At 50.7% G+C, this 24,347-nt stretch overlaps 3 protein-coding genes across 6 annotated transcripts in view; 1 reads left to right on the forward strand and 2 right to left on the reverse strand.

The window, feature by feature from the left end:
• POMT2 (protein O-mannosyltransferase 2) overlaps positions 1-1,763 on the reverse strand; it is a 43,093-nt gene extending 41,330 nt beyond the window's left edge. Inside the window, exon 1 of one of the 2 annotated variants that reach the window (XM_047862859.1) lies at positions 1,096-1,763. In XM_047862859.1, coding sequence (XP_047718815.1) covers positions 1,096-1,553 — 458 coding nt within the window. In that variant the 5' untranslated portion in view covers positions 1,554-1,763. The remainder of the gene's footprint in view (positions 1-1,095) is intronic. The other variant, XM_047862860.1, reaches the window with a different exon arrangement.
• On the forward strand, positions 1,747-11,790 carry GSTZ1 (glutathione S-transferase zeta 1). Its single transcript, XM_047862861.1, has 9 exons — positions 1,747-1,839; positions 4,800-4,851; positions 6,725-6,792; positions 7,266-7,346; positions 7,696-7,821; positions 8,924-9,002; positions 9,555-9,607; positions 10,052-10,101; positions 10,888-11,790. The coding sequence occupies exons 1-9, from the start codon at positions 1,825-1,827 to the stop codon at positions 11,012-11,014; spliced, it is 651 nt and encodes a 216-aa protein (XP_047718817.1). The 5' UTR covers positions 1,747-1,824; the 3' UTR covers positions 11,015-11,790.
• A 3,250-nt stretch (positions 11,791-15,040) lies between these two features.
• Positions 15,041-24,347, reverse strand: part of TMED8 (transmembrane p24 trafficking protein family member 8) — a 36,564-nt gene continuing 27,257 nt past the window's right edge. Inside the window, exons 6-8 of one of the 3 annotated variants that reach the window (XR_007153061.1) lie at positions 22,283-23,748; positions 15,635-15,640; positions 15,041-15,051 (exon numbers count right to left, since the gene is read on the reverse strand). Coding sequence is in view for 1 of the 3 variants with exons in the window: in XM_047863294.1 (XP_047719250.1) it covers positions 23,531-23,748 (218 nt within the window). In the remaining 2 variants the exon portion in view is untranslated. Of the gene's footprint in view, positions 15,052-15,634; positions 15,641-16,762; positions 23,749-24,347 lie in introns of those variants that run through there. The other 2 variants (XR_007153060.1, XM_047863294.1) reach the window with 2 other exon arrangements.

A 24,347-nucleotide genomic window follows, 5' to 3' on the forward strand; every position in this document is an offset into this window, starting at 1 on the left:
CACAGAAAGATTTCTAACTCTGCTTCCCTCACCTCCTCCTGGTTCACACACCTTAGTTAAGCAGTTTGGTCACCTAATGCAGTCATCATCAGAAAGGGCTCATCTCCTCTTGGCCAACAACTGGGTAATGATCAGGATAAAAGAGGTGGAGAGTTATATAAACCTACATTTTGAAAATTTTAGATTCTTCCTGGACTATTCCTGAGCATGATTTGTCTTTCTTTCCCCTAACAACTCCAGACCAGCAGGGGAGAGGGAGTGGGAGATTCAAACTTAAGCCAATATGCTGATGTTCATCCTACCTCCTGCCCCATGAGTAAGTCCTTTATCTCTGACCCAGGAGTCTTGTGTCTTCTGCCAACACTCATGAAACAATAATAGGCTAATTTATTCACCTCCCAGTAGGATAGCCCAGATAGGTTGATAGCTGGCTTTTTGGTCAAAGAGTTCCATTTCTAACATTCCCTACACTAACTTTCTTGTCAGGGATACTGACAAAACATGGTATCGCTTGTTCGCTAATAAATTAACCATTTTCAGATTGTATAAAACTTTTTCTCCTTCTAGTTGGAGACTTTTTAAACTTATCTCATGAAATTTGAGTCCAACAAAATAAAGCCTTTAAGAACACATGTCTCTCCTCACAAAAGGGCCCCAGACCTGCTTCCTGAGACCCCTGTCATCATCCCTGGACACACAAATTGTCGTCCCCTCTCCCCAGGATGATTTTTGCCTCCCATGATGCCTGGAAATCCTGCAGATTAGGAACTCAGGCTTTAGGGAATTCTATACTAAGAATTTCCAATCCTCCTTGAAAGTTCAAAGCACCTTTAAAAGCCACAATCTGAAAGACCGCTTTATCGGATCTCAAGGAATCCCACTGCCAAAACAAATCCCACTGCCAGAGCAAAAAAGACTTCTCTCACAGAGACTGCGCCTGGCCAAAAGCAACCTCCAGAAACCTGTTTCCCACTCCAGCGCAGCCCCGCCCCTCCTCCTGTGATTCCCGCCCCCTTCGTGCCCCCGGGCCAATCAGAGGGCGCACCCCTCCCACCCGGTTGCCATGGGACCCGCCAAGTCCCTCCTGTCACTCACCAGACGTGCGGCGGCTCGTCCAGACGGTGGAAACGGGTGGCGAAGGACAGCAGCGTGACCAGGGCCAGCAGGGCCCACCGGCCGGCTGCCTCGAAGTGCCGCGAGCCCCAACCAGCCCGTTTGGGGCTCCGCGCTGCAGGCTTGGCGGTCTCGTCCGGGCCCACAACCCTAGCAGTCTGGGGCCCACAACGGCCCCGCCGGGGACGCAGCTCGGACCGGGCCGGGCCTCCGCCCACCGCTGGTGGCATCCTGCCCCTCCTCAGGATCGCCCTCCGGCCCACCGGCACGCTCGGTCTTGCGAGCCGCCCGGTCAAGAAGTCATCCAGGTCCAGCTCGGGGTGCCCTGGGAAATGTAGTTCCCTGCGTCGGCAACGGGCCCCGGGGCCCCGGCCTCTGGGCTGGGCAGGGAGTGCGGTCGCCGTCCGGGCCGCTAAGAGGCGGCTAGTGGCGCAGAGCATGACGGACCGCGCGGGCCCGGCGGGCCGGCCAGGGAGAAAACGGGCTCAAGGAACTGCAACTCCCAGCAGCTCCGGGAGTGGGGGCGTGGCGGCAGGGCGGGGCGAGCCAGAGGAGCCCTTAAAGATCATTCTAGTCCAACCCCTAGCTTTACCACAACAGAAGTGTAAGTTCTGACGTGTCGGGGTCTCACAGGGCCACAGCCGTCGACGAGTCGGAGAGTCCCAGACGTGAAGTCTCCGGGCCTGGAAGAGGGGTGGCCCGAGGCGCGAGATGCAAGCGGGGAAGGTCTGTGCCACGCATACAGGGAGAGGGAAACTACTTAGAAACACTGAGAAACCCTGGGGGGCGGGGGCTAAAGGTGAGCTTGGACAACGCACGCTCCCGGCATGCAGAGCGCCGCACGGGCGCCGCTCTGCGCCTGCGCGCTGCCAGCTTCTTGTTGCCCGCCTGGGCCTGTAGTCTAGAGGATTGGGCCCGAGGCGGCGCGGGTTGGTGGACTGTGCGGGGCGCTGTGGAGTCGCTGTACCCTCGCGCTCCACCTGCCTCTTACCGTTCTCTCTGCTAGGTTTTCAAGACGTTGTCCCCTGCTTCCCTCTTCCGTACAGCCCGTGTGGTCTTTCCCAGCCTGTCGGCCCGACGGGTCCTAACACTTAACCTAGGGCCTTCCCGGGTGGTTTGCTTTATGAGAGAGCACCTGGGGAGCGCCTCCCCGCTTGGCCCAGAGCCACGGTGTCACCTCTGGGGGAAGGGGCCCGAGAATCTGCATGTTTAATAAGCGCCCCGATGAACTTTTAAAGTCTTATTCAAGTTTGAGAACCACCAAGGAAGGTAGCGGGCATGTCAGATGGGATGCAGCATCCCCGTAATAATATATAGCTCTCCCACTCACAAATGGGATTTTAGGAGTCGTTCTCTCAAAACATGCGTGAGAAATGGTTTAAAAATAAAATCTGCTAGACTCGTCAGAATCCAGATTTGAATTGGGAACGAAGTTCCTCCAGGGGTAGTGATGAGATGAATTCTTCACTTGGGCTTAAAATCTAGCTCTACAAGTGCACAAGGGAACACAGGGTAGTTGACGCAATTATCACTGGTAAGAGGAAAAGCAGAAGCTGCTCTCCGCTACATTTCCTGATGGCCCATAAGTAGGAAACATGGGGGCAGTGGCATTCGCAGTGACTCTGTGGTCACCCTCAGCACAGGTGAAGATGTAACATTCAGTAATTAGGTAAGACATTTCGTTAAGGATTCTAAGCTAATGTCTGAGGCTCTCTAGTGGTCCCGGCCCTCACCAGCAGCCCCTGCCTCTTGGCCCCAGGAGCCCCTCCAGCCTGACCTGTTAGGGAAAGGGATGTACCTCTGAATAGGGTTCATCTAGTCGTGGCCACCTAGTTCCTCTGCTTCCAAAGACACCTGCGGTCTATCACCTGCCCTCTGCACCAGAGCCATCTTTACTTTCCCCACAAAAGGTGCCTCCAGTACCGGCTGGAACTCCCAGGCTCAGAAACCAACCTGGGAAGGCCTGGTTGATAGTTCAGGGATGTAGTCTAGAGAGGATTGGGCCCTCTCTAGAAGACGGGAGTTGATAGTTCACGGAAGGTGAAGGCAGGGCCACAGAGCAGTTTGGTGTGCTCCGGGGTGCAGAAGGGAGAGGGAACTTGGGGGAAATGTCTGTAGTCAAAGGGATGGTAGTCAGAGGTGATCTAGAAATCCCGTTGTGTTCTCCCTCATCCATATGGATACACACGTGTCTGCCTGGAGATTCATGAGTGCTAACTAATTACTAGTCCTGGGCCCTGCTTTGAAATGCTGACTACCCAAGAAGGACCAGAGAAATGAACTTTGAGTCTTTTAAACTTTAGAGGAGAGATCACACACACACTCAGCCTCCTCCAGGTGCCTCCTCCAGGGTAACAAAAATGAGAGAAGAGGGCCAGGTAGGGAACATGGCAGACCAGAGAGGGCATGCCCTGACTGAAGGAGGCCAGTAATTGTCTCCAATCAGTTGTTGCTACTCAAGAATCCGAGTACACTGTCTCCAGATCTTTTTAAGAAAAAACAGACAATAGGGCTTATATACGAAACATCTTGATTTTTCAATGTTGGCAACAAACTAGAAACATTTTTAATTTTTTTAATGTTCATTTATTTTAGAGAGAGAGACAGAGTGCAAGTGGAGGAGGGGCAGAGAGAGAGGGGGACACAGAATCTGAAGCGGGCTCCAGGCTCTGAGCAGTCAGCACACAGCCCAGTGAGGGGCTCGAACCCACGAACCGTGAGATCATGACCTGAGCCAAAGTCAGACCTTAACTGACTGAGCTACTCAGGCACCCCGAAACATTTTTAAATATAAGTAGACCAAACACAATACACTATAGGCTGTCCTTTTGTGACCTTAGCTTTGGAGTCCATGGGCATATCCCCCAGCTATTTTTATGAGAGCATCCTAAAGGACTGATGGGTGGGTGGTGGGTTGAGAGAGACGGGCACTGCAGCATGAAAGAACTAGAATTCCTGGTCTTTCTGTCGCTGCTGGAAGGAATTATGCTATCATCTTACAGCAACTCCTCATTTTACAGATGAGAGAGAAAAGACTAGAGAATAGAGAAAGCAGGGATCTGCCCAAGGTCACACAGAGCTAGTTCCTGCACTGGGACCAGACCCTAGGTATGCCAGCATCCAGTGCACCACACTACATGAATTACTGCTTCCAAAACCAGGCCACCTTGTCTGCCCAAGACACCAAATCTGGCTCCACCGGGAACATAGAAAACTTCCCACAAGTTGGAAAGAGATGTCCTTTCTGACCAGAGTCAAAGTTTCCCCGGAAGCCTATCTAGCCCAGCTTCCCCATTGGCTCATGGGATCCACCCCTTCAGGGTTCCTCCCCCTGCTCTGCAGCTCTGGGAGAGGGGACATTCCTTGAGAGGCCAAGGGTCACCACAACACCATGACTGAGTCTGGCAAGGTAAGGAAGACATGCAGGCTGGCTGCCCTGTCGGGGGCCCCTTGGACCTCAGGGATGCACGATAGCACAGTTTGGAGCTGAGGGACCCCACCTGACTCCCAAGGCCTCTGACCCAGAGAGTTCGGAGTCTGGCCTGAGTTGCAGACACGGGTCCGGGAACGGAGGCCTGCTGACTTGGAGCCCCCCGGCTGAGGGCCGTTGCCTCACCAGTGGGCTTCTGGGGCTGAGAACCCCCACGAGCATGGGTTAACATGTATCTTCATGCTTCTCTCCTCAGCCCATCCTGTACTCCTATTTCCGGAGCTCCTGCTCATGGAGAGTTCGAATCGGTAAGAACTGTGCTCCCACCAAGAGCCTGGGGGGGATGGAGGTGGAGAGAGCCCTTCGTGGAGAGTTGGCCTGGGACAGAGGGGTATTCTGTCAGACAGGGCACCACCCCCAGCAACCAGTGTCCCCAGTGCCCTGGAGACTTTAGCACCTGCACCTTGAATGGCACCTCCACCTAGGAAGTGCCAAAAAGAGGAGAGTGGGGGTGGCAGGAAGGTGGGTTGTCTTTTCCCTTGGACCTGCCACCTCTCCCACCCTGCTCTCCAAAGCCACTTAGCAACCACACTTAAAGCAGGCTCACAAAACCCAGAGGTGCTTGGTAACTGGCAGGGAACAGCTGGCCTTTCTCAGTTCTTATCTTATTTGATCTGGCAATTAAACGGAACTGGCCAGTGTCAACCCCAGAGGCTTCAAGGAAGCAGAAACCAGGGCCCTCCGGTTTAGTCCCAGCTTGACCCGTCCCTCCCTCAGCTCAACACAGCCTGTGGCAAAGATCATAGTCCCAGCTCATACTGCGGGGAAACCGTGCTGGATGTTTTTATGTGCATGATTCCATTTAAACCTTGGCAACCCTAGGAGGGAGGGATTATTGTTGCCTTCATTGTACAGGTGAGGAAACTGAGGCACGGGGACATTAAATAACTTGCCCAAGACTAGGTAGCTAGTAAGAGGCAGAGCTGGAATTTGAACAGCTAGTCTGCCTCCAGGGTCTGTGTTCTTAACTACTCTACTGTCAGATGAGGAAACCAAGGCACAGGGGCTCATTAAGTTTCTTGCCCAAGGCTGCACAGCTAGCAAATGAATGTGATGAAATCTGAACCCAAGCAGTCTGCCTCCGGTAGTCTGGCCCTAACTGGGAAGCCATCTGCCATGACCCTCCCCCGCCCCACAGTCAGTTGGCAGTTGCTAGAATCAGTAGGCAAGTGCACTGGGGTGCCAAAGGACACAATATCTCCAGGCACCTCCTCTGGGCCCAGAACCTCTGCCCTAGCTGGGCCAGACAGGAGCCACAGGACCCATGTGCAATGACCTCTCCCTCCTGGCCCCAGCAGCCACTTTGTCCAGAGTGGGGCTGACCAGCGCTGAGGAAGAGCCCCGTGCCTCCCAGTCTCTCTTCAGACCGTGACACGTCTCATCCCCTCCCCTCGCTCCTTTGCCTTTGCCCAAGACTAGCCGTCACCATATTTCAGTGCACATGCGCATACACACACACACACACAGAGTCTTCACTAGGCTGGTCCAGTGTTTACCCTCACTTTGCCAGGGGAAATTATCAAAGGGCACAGAGAGGAAATCTGGTCACTAGGAGTCATAGCAGATACTGTGAGGCCACTAAAGAGCCCTGGTGCCCTGCTTGGAATGGGTAGTAATCAGCTCTGAGAACAGAGAAAATGGATGAGAAAGGGAATTCTTCTCTGGAGAGTGTCACCTGCTTGTGTATGCACTTTGTGGTCACTTGAGCACCTGCCCTGGGCCCTTGGACACCTTCATGAGAGAATAATTGCAGGTCTCCAACAAATAAGCCCTGCTTGCCACTGTTCAAGGCCCTGGAGGGGACAGAGGTGACCAGAACACTTCCCTGCTGCCCTCCTGGAGATCCCAGGGTGCCAGGGCACACGCCTGTAGGCACCACTTGGGTGCGGGGACCCTGTGCGGGTATGGAGAGGATGGCCCTGAGAGTTTGGGGGCAAGAAGAGCCTCAAAGACCTGAGGGAGGAGAGTGGGTACTGACCAGGGAAGCTGGAGAGATGAGGACAGGGCCAAGTTGGGCCTTGGTCACCTAGCTGCCTGGAAAAAGAAGCCTCCTTCTGGAACCTCATGTAGCCCTTGGAAGTATAACCAGAAGCTGTCCCCTGACTCTGCTGTCTCTCGTAGCTCTGGCCTTGAAAAGCATCGACTATGAGACGATCCCCATCAACCTCATAAAGGATGGAGGCCAGCAGGTGAGGAGGCTGCCCCCGGACCACCATGTGAGAGTTGGAGGTCTGGTAGAGGGACCCAGAAGAGGGTACAGACTTCTTCCCCGCAAGAGGTGAACCTGCTGGCTCTCCCTGGAGGGACGGGGTGACAAGCTGTGCAGCATGAGGAGTCATGGGAAGGGCCCCAGTTCCAGGCTCTGTGCCACAGACTGGCTTCTCGGTGCCTGACCCCAGGAGGGTGAGTGGCGAATGGGGGTCCTTGCCCCTTGCTGGGCCATCTGGATGTACCTTGGTGACCACAGTGTGAGGTACAAGGGGACACACACAGCCAGGCCATTGGGATGAATCCTATAGTTCAGCAGCCAGTGGATTTTGGAATACTGCCTGGATCCCTCAGGCCTTGCCCAGGGGAGGAGAGTGCAGGTGGGCCGCAAGCCTGGGGTCTTCCTGTGTGCCCAGTCCAGGCCACCTCGTCCATCAGGTCCTTGTCTCCACAGTTCGCTGAAGAATTCCAGGCACTGAATCCCATGAAGCAGGTGCCGGCCCTGAAGATCGATGGCATCACCATTGGCCAGTCAGTGAGTGCAGGGCCTGGGAGGCCCCTTGCAAGAGGGGTGCCCCGAACAAGAGGACCTCACAGCTCTTCTTTGCTTGTGTGTGGCCAAGCGCCTAGGCCTTAGTAGGGACATGATAAGTTCCTGGCAGAGGGAGGGAGCTTGGCTGGTTGTTTGGGGAAGTGACGGAGACTCGAGCATATGGGGACCAAGTTCTGCAGGACAGGGGGCCACAAAGAGCTCTTCCCTGGGGGAGTGTCAGCCTCGCGGGCTCCAGCTGAGGAGGGCGAGGAGGAGTTTGCTGGCCCCGTCACTCTGGTCCAGGGGTCTGCGGCCCTCCCGTCCCAGTGTCTCGCTGCTCCCCTCCCAACAGCTGGCCATCATTGAGTACCTGGAGGAGACTCGGCCCACTCCACGACTCCTGCCTCAGGACCCGAAGAAGAGAGCCCACGTGCGCATGATTTCCGATCTCATCGCTGGCGGCATCCAGCCCCTGCAGGTGTGGCTCTGGACTCGCACCCTGCACGCCTCTCATATGCCTCCCCTCACGCACTCTTGCTTTCAGAGGCACACTGGGTGTGGGGCCTCATAGTGGGGTACCCAGCTTGGGAGTGGGGGCAGCAGGAGGACAGGAGGGCTCCTCAGGGGCTTAGACCCAGACCACGTGGCAGAGGGGCGAGGGATCCCAGAAATCACCTGCCCCGCGGGGGCCCCCAGCCGCATTCTCAGAAGCCCCAGGTTTCCAAGGACAGCCCAGAGGTTCCCAAGGAGGGGAGGGGCCAGGTGGCAGGGGAGAGGCTGAGTGCTGCAGAGCCAGACCCCTCCCCACCTTTAACCAGACCGGCCTCCCTCTCATCTGTTCTGTAGCATAGATTGGGAGTCTCGAGAGATTTTTATCTTTTAAAATTTTCCCTGCTAAAAAATAAGTGTTAAAGCAATTCATCTGTGCTAACCCCTGGCTTAAATGAGGAAGTAGCCCCAGAAAGGTGGAGGGACTTTGCAGAGTCACTCCACTAAGAATGGCAGAGCAGGGGCCAGGGCCCAGGACCCCTGACTGTACCTGTGCCCCCATCCCCATGTTACCTTGTTGTTTGTAACAAGGAGATTGGAGCAGACAGATAGCCCCATTTGATAGATGAGGAAACTGAAGCCCAGAAGTGAAATGGTTCCAGGGGTGTAAGGATGGAACAAGGGTCCAAATCTCCTGAAAGCCACCTATGCTTCTCCCCCATCCACCTCTCATGTTGCACCCCCCTCTCCTCACAAGGGGCCACATAAGGGAGACCCACTGGTTGCAGGGGAGACGGGCCTCAGGTCATGGCCGCGTCCTGTGCCCCCACCCTTCCACACCTCCGCCAGGGTCACAAGCTTCCCGACAACAGGGGGCACTGGGGCAACCTGAGAAGGTGGCTGCTGGGATCACTCTCTGTCCCAGCCCCCATCCACCCTCAGTGCCCAGATGGGAAGAGGGGATTCATGGAGCCCAGGAGGGGACAGATGGACAAGCTGGGGCAGAAAGGGAACTGAGCTTCCCTGAGGGGGCTTGGCAGGCGCAGGCGGTTCCCAAAGCCAGTCACAGATTATCATCTTTGGTTGCATAGAACCTGTCTGTCCTGAAGCAAGTGGGACAGGAGAACCAGCTGACCTGGGCCCAGAAGGCCATCACTTCTGGCTTTAACGGTGAGTCCTTACTCCCACGAGCCATCCCAGGGTGACCTCTCAATGACACAGCTCTCGTGCCTAAGGCCGTGGGCATCTGAAACAGCTTCCCAGGCTCTTTGGTCCTGACAATGGCATGGGTGAGGGTAGGGGGGCAGAGCCAAGGAGGAAGTGGGACTGGATAGTGTCCAAACCTGGCCTCAACCTCTAGTACTTCTGGGCACCTCAGCACCTGAGGCCCACAGCCCTTTGGAGCTGGATGGCCCAACCTCTGCTTCACTGCCCGCTCCAGCCAGGAAACGAAGGCTAGCAAAGCACCAGCCCATCGTGTGAGAGCTGCTACTTCGGCCAGTGGCCCGTCTTGTCCCTTCTTGGGGAGGGAACGGCCACTGGGCTGGAGGAGCCCGGGGAAACATCATCTGCCTCCACATCCCCGGCAACTCTCTCCAGATCTGGTTGTCGCATTCCCTCCAACACACATGCCCCAGCCTGTCACTCAGCTGCCCATTTCAGAACTATGGGGGCCAAGGCCCAGTCTGTGCCCCGAGTAAAATCCTTGTGGCCTCCCCACAGCTCTGGAGCAGATCCTGCAGAGCACAGCAGGGAGGTACTGTGTGGGAGACGAGGTAAGCTCTCCCAGGCCTTCCTACAGCGGCCTTCTCCCTCCACCCTGGGGCAAGAGCAGGCCAGAGAGATTCCGGAGAAGGCATAGGGTTGGGGTGGTTTCAGGGCCCCTCACCTCATCCTGAGGCGTCTCCTCCCTGCTGGGCGCCCAAGGGAAGTGCCTATGATGGTGGTTTTTAACAAGCATGCTAAGATCCACTGAGACCATCAAACCTTTTTTGGCCCCCCACAGAGCCAGTTGTCAGGACAACTGGATCCTGGCCTGGGAGACACGTGCTCTGGGGACAGATGGGGGAGAAGAGGAGGGGGATGGGGCAGTGGGGATGGGGTGGAAGACCCAGGAGCAGAAGGGAACTGTCAAGGGCTGGCAGCCCGTGGACACAGCCAGCCCAGCCTGTGAGTCCGGGGCACACACCCTGATGCAAACCCACCCGACCCTCTTTCAGGTGTCCATGGCTGATCTCTGCTTAGTGCCTCAGGTGGCAAACGCTGAAAGGTAAGAGAGCCCCACTGCCCACCCTCTCCCACCTGGCTCCTCCCCTCTAAATGCCCAGCCTCCTCCCACCGTCAGGCCCCAACTTCATCTACTGAGGAAGCGTCTCATGCGGAGACTCCCTCCAGCTGGCCAGGGAGCCCCGGGTGCCAGGCCACACCAGCCACTGTGGTCTAGAGGAGACAGGCAGAAGAAATCAGGGGAGCGCCCCCGACCATGCCCGTCTTAGCTCATACAATCCCGTATAGCTCCTGCTCCTAAGAGGAGGTGGCTCACCTGGTGGCCACCCCTAGAGGAAACCTCCCGCAAGAGCCTGCTGCCCCCGACATGGTATGTCTGTGCCCAGCAGTGAGCTCTACTCTGCTTTCCTCCAACAGCCCTTCAGGGAGGCATGAAAGAGTGCCTCTCTGGAAGGCATCATGTCAGGCACCATCAGGATACAGAGATGTTATGACACATTGGCTGCCCTTGAGAAGCTTGGGATATGGGTAGAGAGATTATCTGTATATGTAAATGTGTAGTAGGTTCTCGATGAACAGCCATTGCTTGGAATAGGAACAGTAGGCAACAGAGATGCTAGACAGTACTGCATGAGACCCGCCCATCCCAGAGCCGCCTGTGAACAAGGCCCCCACGTGACAGGGCCACCTTCCTGGTCCTTCTCTGGTCAGCTCCAGGGGCCCCATCCAGCCCACCTCTGTGCTTCCCTCGCTGCACACAGGGCAGTCTGCCCGTTCCCCTGCACACCTGGTGTTGAGATGGTGTGAGACAGGTGTTTCTCTGCTACAGGTTCAAGGTGGATCTCACTCCCTACCCTACCATCAGCCGCATCAACAAGACACTGCTGGCCTTGGAGGCTTTCCAAGTGTCTCACCCCTGTCGGCAGCCAGATACACCCCCTGAGCTGAGGGCCTAGCCCTCAAACTGTACCCCGTGGGTGAGGGGGCAGGAAAGGGGTACAGGAGCAGAAGCTAGGTAGGCTGAACAGGCCTGGAAACAGGCAAGCCCTAGGTGGAGAAGCAGGAAATTTGAACTCCTAGCCCTTGAACTTGAAGTCTAGCCCTGGACCTGCCTTCCCACTGAACTCACTCTTTGTGCTTCCAGTACCCACAGTCTGTCGAATGTGGGTAGGGTGGGGGAGAGGATGCTGGGAGGGAGGAAGGCAGGAACATTACCTATTACCTATGTCATGGGCAGTCATGAAGATGCAGGCACAGTGTAGACTAAAATGCCTAGCAAGTTCACCGGAGAGAAGTCAGGAAGCCCGAGCGCCTCTTCCCTTCCCTGAGACTGTACCTGACTGCAAAGAATGTCCACACTGAAATACGGTAATTAAACTGAAGCCCAGGCCTCTAGGTTATATTCAGTTAAGATGCTTTCCAGAAAATGAACATTCTTCCTAGCTGGAATCCCCCTGTGTCTGGGCCAGGAGAGGAAATCAGCCAGCCACTTGCCCACCCTGTGGTAGGCCTGGCCCCTGGCACTTAAGAGCACTGGAGAGAAAGAAGTTCAAAAGCCTGCCTGAGAGAACCAGACCCAGATGCAGAAGAGAACAGATAGAAAAAGCAGAAGGGCGCCTGGGTGGCTCAGTTGGCTGAGCGTCCGACTTCAGCTTGGGTTATCATCTTGTGGTCTGTGCGTTCGAGCCCCGCATCGGGCTCTGTGCTGACAGCTCAGAGCCTGGAGCCTGCTTCGGATTCTGTGTCTCCCTCTTGCCCCTCCCCCACTTGCTCTGTCTCTCCCTCAAAAAGAAATAAAACATTAAAAAAATTTTTTTTTTTTTTTTTTTTTTTAAGGAAAATTAGGAAAGAGAGCATTTTGTGACCAGCTAAGTTTCCAGGGCTAGAATGGTACTATTAAGTGTTGACTGGAACACGGAGAGGGAAGTTGGCCCACATCCTCAGGGGCAGCATTCTCCGGATCAGTCCCAGGAGTAAGCGCTTCAAATAAATCCAGTCGTGAATGGCCTTGGGAATTGGAGGCAGGCTCCTGCGTGGGCAGTGTGAACAGCCACTGATCAGGATGGCTCAGGACCCCAACCAGGTAGCAGCTCACCTTGAGGTCCCTTCTGGAAGTGGAATCAGATGACTTTTATGTCCTGTACCTGAGATTTCATTTCCCCTGCATGGCTAGGGTTTAAACAGTGAACTGAGATCGATGTGTCTGGTTCAAATGGAAGCCGCCACTCTCAGCCGAGTCCCTTCAGCCCTGATCCCAAAGTACCTAGTTCTCCCATCATCCCCTTTGTGGCCTCTTCTTTCCTGAACTCGGGTTCCAGGCTTCAGAATGACCAAAGTGGGCCACTCTTGTTCCCAAGCTGCGTCTGTCCTGGCAGAGCCAGAAAAAAGCACAGGACAGTAGGTGAGACACAGCAGTGACAAGGGAGACTCGGCGGTTCCTCCTGTCCTGCCGCCATCTTTCCCTCAGCTTACCCCAGACTTGCCTGGCTGGGTAAAGTTCACCTGGCCTCCCTCCAGAAAACCTTGACTCAAGAAACGAATCTCAGCCCAGGGATCAGGACTGGCACCTGACTTGGACATTTGAAGTTGAAGGTGATTACAGCCCCCATGGATTTTAAAGACAGAACGAACTCTGGGGAAAGGAGGCTGGCCACTTCAGGCTGTGCTCCCATAGCCCCATGGCAGTCAGCCTTCCTGGCTCTGGAGAGACAGTGGGATAGGTGAGGAGCTGTGGGCAAGGCCAGACGGGCTGCTGCCGCCACTTCCCTGGGATTAAGGAGAGAGCTGGCTCTGCCCCTCGCCAGCAGGCACCTTGGGAGCCCAGATGATTGGAACCGATTTCCAACACTGCTGAGGTTACCAGGTTCCTCCACCCCTTCCTCCTCCCAGTCCCATCTCCGGGCAACAGACAGAGAGACTTCCGGGAAAGCAGGGAACTAGACAGAGTCTGCATCCAGGACAGGGCACTGAGACAGACAACCTGAGACCACTCCTCCTGCCCTGAATGATTCTAGAGAGAATTAGATACAGTGAAGGGGGGGAATGGGTTTTCCTGGAAGAAAAGTGGTGGCTGTCCTACTCCAGCTAGTAATGGATTTGCCACCCCCTCCATTCAGTCCACCAGCTTGCAGTGAGCCTTCCCAGGTGACCCTCCCACCACCCCCCACCCCGGCTGGGAGCAGGGATATGTGGCCGTGCCACAGAGAATGTGGTAGACATGGCCCTTGCTCTTCCTGAGCTTTTGTCCCTCCCCTTACTGGTGGAAGTTTAATTGGCATGTGAACTCCACCACCCAACAGGCCCACCATTGCTTCTCTGCTTGTCTGTCTGACCCAAGATGACTTCTAAGAGTTCAGTTCAGGTCTTCTCTTGGACACTACCAGATATTAACCCTTCTAACCTGGGACTCTATCAGCCTAAAACTGGTGGCAAGAGCTTAATGGGTTTTAAGGAAATCTCAAATCAGGGGAAGAGGTGATACAGCCTCTGTTGTCAAAACATGGAAACCACCCCTCATCTGTGGCACACTTTCCATATTTTTCTCATAGTTCCCATAGTTTGGTCCTCTGATTCAACAGGAAGTTTCTGGTACGTGTCAAATGTAAGGTGAACACCAGCTGTGGGTGGGTAGGGAGGAGAGAGATGAATTTGTGGCTTTTCCTTTAGGCTCAGCAGACATCCTTGGAGTCCCATTTCTGAGGCGCTCCTTTCTATCTGGCTCTCCCCAGAGCCCCCACCCCCAAACTCAGACAAACCTGACCTTCTCCACAAAAACCAGAAATGTGTCTACGGCAGAGAAACAAACTCGCTCCGGGCTCCTGCGAGGTGACTCACCTGGACCTTGCTGGTACTTGCAGCATCCCCGCATCCTTCACCTGCACCACCCAGAGGAAGTGCCTAAACCTTTGTGGCTCTCGGCTGCACTGGCTTTAGGAGGACAGCCGTCTATCTTCCCACCTCACGATGTTTTTGTAAAGGAGATTTTTGTATTTGAAAGACAGAACCTAAGCCCTGGGATCTCTCCACACAGCTGGCAGCACCACGGGCTGGGACCACCATGGCTGCCTTCTTCACCAAGACCTGAGGACAGTGCCTGAGCTCTCGAGGGCCCACGACAACTCTGGGTGTCTCCTGCGGGCTAGGGCACCGGACCTGTTGAGGAAGTGCGGGAACTGGAGATGAGATTTGGGGGCCTGCAAGAGAAGGCAAGCGGGAAGGGGGGGGTGGGGAGCCACCAGTGCAGGGTGAACTGAGGGATGGAGGAGGGGAGTGTGGAAAGGGGCGATGGGATGCGCAGAGGCTCTGGCCTTGCCGAACGACCACAGCCCGAGAAAGGAGAGCGGTCTGGTTTCTGGGCCTGTGGTTTTGAGTCAGAGTGAGGCTACCACTCCATGTGTTCCAGCCCCGGGCCGTCTGCAGAGTCCAGGTCACCAGCACAGTAAGCTGACCTGCCCTTGAGGGATGTGGAGACCTGAGATTTTGCTGGCTTCAGCCCTCCCCGTCGGGAACTGTCCTCCAGGGCCCTGTGGCTGGTTTCATGGGAGGGAGGAGAACCCTCTTTATTCCCAGAAGAACTTAGCTGTGCTCCAGGGAGGGGAGTAAAAGAATGTGGCCTTTCTAAGCCATCTTCCCTGCATGAGAGCTGAGTGCTCTCAAACTCCTATAGGACTGTACTCCCGACCTCCCTGTGACCCCCGTGCCACACAAGGTGACTAGCGTTACTACGTAAGGGCATGTTAGAAGGAAACATGTCCTTCCTGTGCAGCCATGGCTGGCCACCCCCTCCCCTCCCAGAATGTCCCTCTCTTCTTTGGGGGGCCCTAGAAGATCATGAAGGAGCAAATATTTCCCTAAGTACAGAGATGACTTAGAGGTCAAGCCAAATGGTCCTGGGACTTGGCAATAATTAGGATTCTCTAAAGCGTTTTGAAAACTGCCTCTTCTGTGACTCCCTTAGGTCTGCAAATAAGTGGTTTTCAGGGGTCAGATGTATCTTTCAATTCAAAACCATCACCTATTTAGGGCATGTTTCCCAGCAGGAGCCTCTTTCCAAAGGCTGAGTGGGTGGTAAATGTCAAGTCCTTCATTCCCACCTCAGTCGTCAGACCTGTGGGGAACAACTGGCAGATCCCTGACCTGGTATGTCAGAGGCCACAGGGAGACCTGATCTGCAGTCACAGTGGGAGTGGCCACAGGGAATGGCCGGCAGATGCTGGTGTGGTAATTAGGTGTGGAGGGTCTTTCACCTCTACGGAAGCGGGAAATCCCGGCAAATACTTGAGAAGGATGAAACCAGGAAGGAGGTGCTTCCCGGACACACTTGAGAACAAAGCAAAATATACGGGATTTTGTTCCAAAGCAATTTGACATATCCATTAAGGAAAGTAGTACACTTATTGAACACGCAGGTGGATACACATACTCAGAAGGACTCATTGTATCGGCTCCTCCTAACTTTTAAACATAACTTACTTAGCTCTCATTCCAAAGTCACCAGCAGGCATCATTCCACTGCCAGAGAATATGTGAACTAACATGGCTGCCGAGTTTAGCCGGAACCTCATAGGTTAAAGAACATAAGACTAAATGTCAAGAGCTGCAACATATAATCCCGAGCTGTGTCAGGGTCAATGATGTGACAGAAATGAATGCCTTTAAACGTTAAACAATAACCTTCAATGGGCGCCTGGGTGGCTCAGTTGGTTGCGCATCCAACTTCAGCTCAGGTCATGATCTCGCGGTTTGTGAGCTCGAGCCCCGCATCAGGCTTGCTGCTGTCAGCCTCTCAGCGCAGAGCCCAATTTGGATCCTCTGTCTGCCTCTGTCCGCCTCTCTCTGCCCCCACCCCGCTTGTGCTCTCCAAAAAATAAATGTTTAAATAAAAAATAACCTTTAATATATTATGACTTCCATTACACATTCAGCATAGCCAAACATAACTCATAAAAGGTCCCTAGCTCCATGTAGTCTGCCTGGGCTTTTTATGGTTGGTTGTGCCCTAGTTTGGTGGGCAGATCATATCCACTTAACTCACAATTATTTCCAATCTCTTCCTCCCTTATACAGCAGCCTCTAAAATACGACGCAAAGGAAAACAGAGAGAGCTCTAATAGGCTTGTCTTAGAATCACAGATCTCACTAAAGTAAAGATTTCAAAGGTGCTCCTTCCTCCTCAGATAGGAGTCTTTCTCATTTTGTAATAAATACCAGAGACACACATAGGCAGCATTTTAAGAGATGTCTAAGACATTTTTAAAATGTCATTTAAGTGTCATTTTTAAAATGAAAAAAAGGCTGAATTAATATCACCCGGACTGCGTTAATGATTACCCTGGTGTCAAAAGTACCAGTTCCAAATTTGAACACAGTAAGCTCATTGGAAAATGAACATCACTGGAAACCAAATACTGATAAAACTATAATGTTCTATTTAGTAATCATCACTGCGCGCCCACCTGTTCTGCCCTCGGGCCAAACCCAGTCCCCAGTTCGTAATACTCTGCCATGAATTTAAACATGGCTGAAAGATCTATCATTAATCTTTCTCAATCTTTTCTTAATTGTTAATTTTTCTTAATTTTTATAATCAAGAGATTACAGAATTACTCACACAGATTTACAGAATACCTTTCTTCCAGGAGGAATACAGAGATGAATAAAAAATGTCAAATGTAAATCAGGTTCATTAAGATATAAGTCAAATGTTTCAGGTGCATAGTGAAAAAGTTTATTTAGGACAGATTTCAAAACTTGGAAGAGAAGACAAAGAATGCACAAAAGCTTCACAAAACAGTTACGGAATATAAAAACACAAGAACTGAGCTATTTAAAGAACCACAGCTCAGGATCATCTGTGTATCACAGCAACAAATTCAGTGCCACAGGGTGGTAAGAGAAGGTATTTTAAAGGAAAAACCACTCAGCAGGACACAACGATTGAGTAACAATTTGGTACAGAGCTCTTAGAAATCATAGGATCTGTTGACAGCATTTCTCATGATACAGAACATGTAAAACAAGATGACTGCAATAAATGATTGGTTGGGCTACTCTTATACTTTAAAGAAAAGACTGTTTCCCTTTCAGACCCCTTTTGTAACATCAGCGTCAAAGCATGATATAGAATAAGGAAAGGACGCCTTTGTGGTTGCCAATTTGCCAAGAAAGCATCATCATCTTTCATTCAATGGACAGATCTCAGTGCACAGCACCAAAGCAGGCCTTTCAGAAATATAAGTTAAATGGCATAAAGTAGTTTAGGAAATCTGCAAGCACCTCCCTCTATCCCAGTTATCCTTCCCCAAAGTCTGGCTTTCTCATAATCCATCCCTTTGATTACAAAGCAACTTTCTTCTGGGAATTTCAAAATGTTTCCATTATTAAGGGCAAATGGGCACACCAGAGTCCATGGGTTACAGGACTGCTTTCTCTAGACTTCACACTTGCTCTTGAACATGGCTAAATGGACAGAATTCAACTTTATTAAATTAAAACAACTTCATTTATGGGACAATAATCTCAGAAATGGAGGTCAGTAGAGTTTTTAACATGTAATTTCTTAGTACAATGTACTACTTAGGACGTGAGAGAAGGAATTAAGATAATGTTTTCCAGACAACTGTCAGCCTGAACCTAAAAATCAACAATAACAATAACAATAACAATAACAAGGAACATTTTACACAGAGATATTTCAAACCTGAGTGAAGAAGTGAGTTCAGGAAGAGAACTCTTTAAACTGTTGGCTAAGGGCTCTTCTGGAACCCTATATGCTAGAATATCCCAAACCTAAACTTCAGACTTGTTCATGACCCTATATCAGAACTTTTAGAAAATGCCTTTGTCCCCTGGAAGTCATTTCACATATATTATTTTACCCTTAGATAAGTACTTTAAGTGACAGAAAACTGACAGAAAACTGGAAGTTTCACATATATTATTTTACCCTTAGATAAGTACTTTAAGTGACAGAAAGACAGGAAGCCTGTATATCTGTATTTCTGGGGCACTTTCTCCTCACATCTTAGAGTAAGGAAGAGCCATGAAATTAATCCGGTCCACATGCCTGGGACCTAAAAGAAATCAAAGTATGTATAATGGTAATCAGATCATGAGTTCAAACCAGTGACCAGAACCACAAATAATTTCAAAGCCAGCATCTTACATGTGGACTTCGTTTGTGAAGGAATAACTATTTATAAATGAACCCCATCAGGCCTTGGCCCACTGGGTTTTCTTAGCTTAGTGACAAGCGATTCAAACAGCAGGGGTTTGTGTGGCCTTCATGGTTCAGGCAGGAGCAATGAAATCTGGTCACATAATACTTAGCAAAGCTTCTCTCACCCTCTGGGTCCCAAATCCTGCCCTAACCTCAGAATCTAAATAAGTGGGTAAAGGTCAAAGAAGTGCTCACAGATGCTAGATGGGTTAGACAGAGCAAAGGGGTAACACTGACCATCACCAGGTACCAACTAAGCCAAAGCAGTTTTCTCCTGGATGCCTCCCCCATCTCCAGAAAACTGCCCACCAGGACCCAACTTCCAGGGGGTTCCTCTCCTTCTGAGAACACGGAGGAGCTGCAAACTCACACTACCATTGCATTTATAACCTGTGACACACATAGTTCCCAGAGAAGGAGGGCTTGCTCTAGTTATTACTCGACTCAATTAACTTGTTGTCTTCATCAGTATCCCATTGGCATATCCTCTTCATTCACTTGGTAAGGTTAACAAGAGTTCCAACTGGTGTAGTCATACACCAGTAACTCAGCTATCCCAATATGGGACTATAAGTCATAATCCTTCCCCAGTCCTACTTCCAACCAAGGCTGACTGCCTTAGCCACTCAACTCACACTAGATGATTAATCGGATAAACAGAGGCCTTGGATACCATACTGCCAGTGCTAAACAATATCGTAAATAATCAAGATATCATAGAGAAATGGAGGGAGCCTAGTCCCTCTTTATCTCTCAGGTGTGTGGAAATGAGGGCCTAGGAATGGATTCCATGCATGAAGACTGGGACTTTGGCTGTAAAGAGGCTCGCCACACACTGGGTTACTGGAGAGCACCCAGCTTGTGATTGGTTCTAGATACCCATTTCCTACTTACTTCCCAGAGAATCATGCATCGTGGCTTCCTGAGCACAAACACAATTCAAACAATGACTTGCTCTCTAAAGAGCATTAATCCCTTAATGTGCGGCCCCTCACAATAAAAGAAATGAAATTACCTTCCTTCAGACAGAAACTCACCTTCCAACTCTCTTCAACCACTGAGATTCTATAGGGATGGTGCTTTTTCCTTTTCCAGCAAATTCAGGTTTCCAGGAGTTCTACCCTTTCGGCCAGGTGGAAAGAGACTAGTTAAAGACGCTGATGTGGACCTTTTAGACCCAGGAGAAATTCCAAATGGAAGCTCTTTAAAGAGAGAACTGTCCCACTTACTGCTATGTGTGTGACCATTCCACACAGGTTAAAGAAGATGGTGATTCCTACACCTCACAGGGAGGTCAGCCTGCAGGGGCATAGCTGGTTCGCAAACATATGCCTGTGGCCTGAGGCCCTTCTGTGATGTTGGTCAAAATTAACTGATTTCATCCCTTTCTTGGCCAAGTCAAAACCAACGGGGGCTGCCGAGACACAGCTGCACCTCCTCCCAGCCCCTTTCTAGTTTCACCATCCTTCTCCATGGCCCAGAGAACACGGAGATGAAATCCAGCCTCCGGTCAGGGGATTACACTTGGTAGAGAAGACCTACTCAGAAGGAGTCTATCCTGTTGGGAAAGACAGCAAAAGGGGTTTGGAGGTTTCTCCAACAACCATAATGAGGACCGGCAAGGCTTCTGACTTCAACAACAGTTCCAACTAATGAAATACAGACTAAAGAACTAAACAAAATTGGGATATGAGCAAAACTCTGGGATGCATTTGATAGCTTATCTCTCTTCCCCTCATTTCACTCTCTTTTTCTTCCTTACTATCAGTTTTAAAAGGTAGTCCCCAAGCTGCACAAAACTCATTCACGCCTCTCCCCCTCCCTCCACTAAAACAATCATCTTTTATGTAAATGTTAGAGTCACTCAACTCCATGCCTTAGAATCATATACTTTGGGGTTAAAAGGCAACATTTTGCAGAAAAGTGGTCTTAAAAAATAAATATAAAGATACAGACTTTAGGATTTGGGTTTTCGCCTAATTGTTCCAAAGAGGAACTGGATAGGGCCCATCAAAAACATCAAAACTCAGATATTTTCTATAACTGGTAAGTTTTGCAATAATGTTGAGTCCTACTGATTAACATAAGACAGAGAACTCTCAGATTTAACTCTTTCATATACACGTAGTAGGGGGCAATATGTACTTTTAAAAAGTCTGAGGTTTCCCTTCCTAAATAACAGATAAAAAAATATTTTAAAAATACATGAATGGCCTTATTTCAGGTTGTTACCTACTCCCATTATAAAGCTATACATTGTCTGAGGATTGAGTCTTAACTCTGGAGTCCTGAGGACCTGTCATAAAGCAACAGATTAGAATAAAGTCTTTCCAGAGCAGCGTCACAGTTACACTTACTCTACTTTTCAGTCCTCTGCTTGCTGAAAATTCTTTATCAAAAAGTGTTAGAAAAAATTAACACTTTAAACATGTCCTCCTTTCTAAAAGCCCCATCTCTCAACAGAGTGGCCAAGCTAAACAGACTGAAGAAATTTAAGAAGTCAGCTACTGTGTGTAGAGAATTTCTCTCTCCCACTACAAAGCATTCTCAGAATTCTGTTTGTTAGTATTTATTTGTGCTCTAGAGAATAGGGTGACAGGGGAAGCAGAGGACTTTGATTTCATTGTTTGCTTTTAAGAATTTGGACAGGGAGAGATTAAGGAAAGGATGATCTCTGAGGATTCGCTGGGCTATGAAATTCTCAGTAATTACATGTGCTTCCACAAATAATATTTGGTCCCTACAGTTCAATGATTGCAGAAATTTAATAGGAGAAGAGTAAATGGTTAGACAGCAAAAATATCTTTTTAGCCATTTTGTGCTAATGGAACAAAGAAACGCCAGTGCAGGATGAAATGTAACAATGTCCAGGATTTCAAAAGTGACCAGACAAAAAGAGGCACATGGAGGTGACAGGAACAGGTCCCTCAGGCTTCCCTGATGCACCAGAACCAGGATGCCAAAGAAAGTAAGTACAGAGATGCTCATGGCAAAAATAAAGAGTGTTTGTTGTCCCAGGGAGCTTGCTAGGGCCTGACAGCTCCATTTTAAGAGAAAGCCAGAAGTTAATAATAAACAGGAAAAATAAATAAGCAAGGCTTTAGCTGACTGGAGAACAGCTCAGTAGAAAATTATTTTATAAAGATTAGACTCAATTAGCTAAGGCAGGATTCAACTTCATGCTGAAAGAGTGCTCGCTCCGTTTATCTCATGATTAGATGATGTGCAGCGAGTTTGCTTTTCGCTGCCCGAACAGATAGTCTCTAAAATCATTTCTAATTTCTTACAAGGTAGATAAACGCTGGCCAGTGTAATCCTCTACAAAACGCACTGAAATATAAAACAATGGTGGTGTGATGCTGCTCGGTCCACAACATCCTACCCTCCGTGGGGCTTCGCTCCCAGGGGAAGAGAAGGTACAGGCTGTACAGCCCTTTGTTGGTGACACAGGTGCTACCATGAGGAGCCCTGATCGAGTTCCTGCTCCCGTAGGGAGGACAGGTTTGGTGTCAGACACCTGCACAAGAAAGGGATGAGCCAAAGGAAACATCATGAGGAAGAGGACTCCTCAGAGCAGGCAAAGGACTTCGAAATCCCAGAATCATAGGATATCTTTGATTGGCAAGTCAACTCCCCTGCACTCAATCCTGGGTGAATGGGCAGGGCCCCTCACGGCCTGGAATTCCTCACAGGGAATCCTGGGGGAGGGTGGCATCGTCCACCCCAGAAGGGCAGAGTCCTCCCAAAGCACCCTAGGACTGACCTGCAGGAAGGGAATTATCACTTCCCAGCTTCTAAAATCATCATCTCACTCCACAGAAGAGGAGGCCTAAATGGCTCAGAGCAGACAGAAGCCTTCTAAGAAACAGATGGAAAGTATCTCAGAGGCAAAAATGAAATGTGCCAAAAAATAAATAAAGTAATAAATAAATTGAATCATTCCTCAAAATTCTAAGGCAGTAACAGACTCAACACAAGGAATAAGAAACAAGGAGGTACAGACAACCACAGTGGTCCCCTCTCTGCCCAAGGCCCAGCCACCCCACCGTTTTGGCTACTGACTGAAGCTCCCCTATCCTCCCATGGCACTCCTGGGCCTCATGACTAATACAGTGGGAAGGCTGTGACCCGGAAAACGCAAGCTTTGGCCTGGTAAAGACAAATCCCATCAGCAGCAACAGTGAAGTTTCATTACCACCTTTTCTAAGAGACTTCGAACACCGAAAGCTTTAAACCCTCAATGCAAGAAACCTAAATCCAGAAACTTGAAGTCAGATTGTTTCTGAAGAAAAATTACTAAATAACACTCCTACCCTCGAGATAAAAAAGAATGGTGGGGAATCTGGAGTGGTTTTTGTTTTTTAACCTTGTCTCTCAGATTATACCCCTTCTTTGATTATACAAAAAATAATAATTCAGTAACATTTGACTTGCAAAGATGTGGATTCTGAGATCAATCTAGTACCTAATTTCTACCCTTTCCCCTTCAATTGCCAGCACCCTTGCTAAGGGACACTACCTCTTGAAGCAGGAAGTGACGGAGGCAGTTTCTCCCCTCTGGATCTTAGACTACGTGATCGTCACTTAGACTGCATGGACGTTCTTGCCGTGAGGGCAAGGACACAGGCGTGGGAAAGGCAAGAGGAGGGCACGAGGCGGAGTCGAACAATCTGGACTACTAACACCCCTCCAAAGGCAGTGAGGGCTCCCGGCCTGTGCTACAGACCAAGAAGAACCAGCAGGCGGGAATATGGCAGTGGTGAGAGGCTGGACAGAGCTTTCTCCATCCAAAACACTGGGTTCCTTCATGGACAATGTGCTTTTCCTCTTCCAGCACTTTCAAAAGATGAAGACTGGGTGCCACTAAACACATCTGCAATATAGGCTGTGGGAGAGGAGAGAGCAGCAACTGGAATAATACCTCGTACCAAAACAAGCCTATTTTTAAAAGACAACACCCAACTACCCTTTAGGCTTTTGCCCAATGGGCTCCTTCACGGAGGGACGTGGCTGGAGTCTGAAGCAAGAGGAGCGTGAGTCAAGGACCACAGAACAGGAGCACTACACCACCACCTGCAGAAGCCGAGAAGGGGGAAAAGCTACATGGGGTCAACAGTCAGGCATGCCAGGCAGGACGTGAGGGTCAGGAGCCTCACGCTCAACTTTTAGCTCTTGCCTATCCAAAACGAGAGGCACCAGCTGGCAGCCTGCTCCAGCCAGCAAATACCCGCCTGCCTCCTGTCCTGGCGGGCCTTCAGCTAGTGTAGTAGATGTGGAAGTAGAGAGTCTTGTTGCGGAGCAGGGAGTAGGAGTTGTCGAACTTGAGCAGGTAGATGCCCTCGCCAGGGTAGTCGTGGCTGCCAGCCTGCACGTCCCGGTGGCTGTCTCGCCGGTACACGGGCATGACTTCCCCATAGCGACCTCGAAGGGAGCTCCTGGAGCCTCTCTCTACGTCTCCAACTGGGACAGGGTCTGCATAAGCAAAATGGCACAGTGTTGGGATATGACTTCAGAGACTGAGTAATCCGACCTCAAGAGAAAAGAATGGACCAGGTGACTTAGTGGCGTTTAGCCGGGGGAATGCTCTTACCCTCCTACGGGAATTTGGAGATGTCTGCTGACCTTTTGGCCATCAGAGAAACTAGTGGGTGATACTGCATTTAGTGCCCGAGTGTCCAGGAGCACTTAACATCAGGATAGTACCTGCCCAGCAAAGAAGCATCCCACCCCAAATGCCAATAATGTCTCCACTGAGAAACAATGATTTAGCCTTATACAGCCCACCTAGTTCCGGAAGTGTCTGGACATCTCCAAGAGGGAGAAAATATTTCGAAGGGAAGATTCTGACATCTCTTCATTCAACAGGAGAAAGAAACAGCTAATGGAGGTAGGAAATACAAACACACTGAACAGAGTGACCCAGAACTTCTACTTGGCCTCCTAAAGAACAGCTAAGTAAGACACAAGGTTCCCCCCACTGCCTAAAAACCTGAAGATTTCCCTGCAGACTTGCCTTTCCACGAAGAAGCAAGGGATTGATTTTTAAGATTATATAGAAAAATCAAGATGCT

This window comes from Prionailurus viverrinus, chromosome B3, assembly GCF_022837055.1.
Source record: "Prionailurus viverrinus isolate Anna chromosome B3, UM_Priviv_1.0, whole genome shotgun sequence".
In the NCBI taxonomy this organism is placed as follows: Eukaryota; Metazoa; Chordata; class Mammalia; order Carnivora; family Felidae; genus Prionailurus; species Prionailurus viverrinus.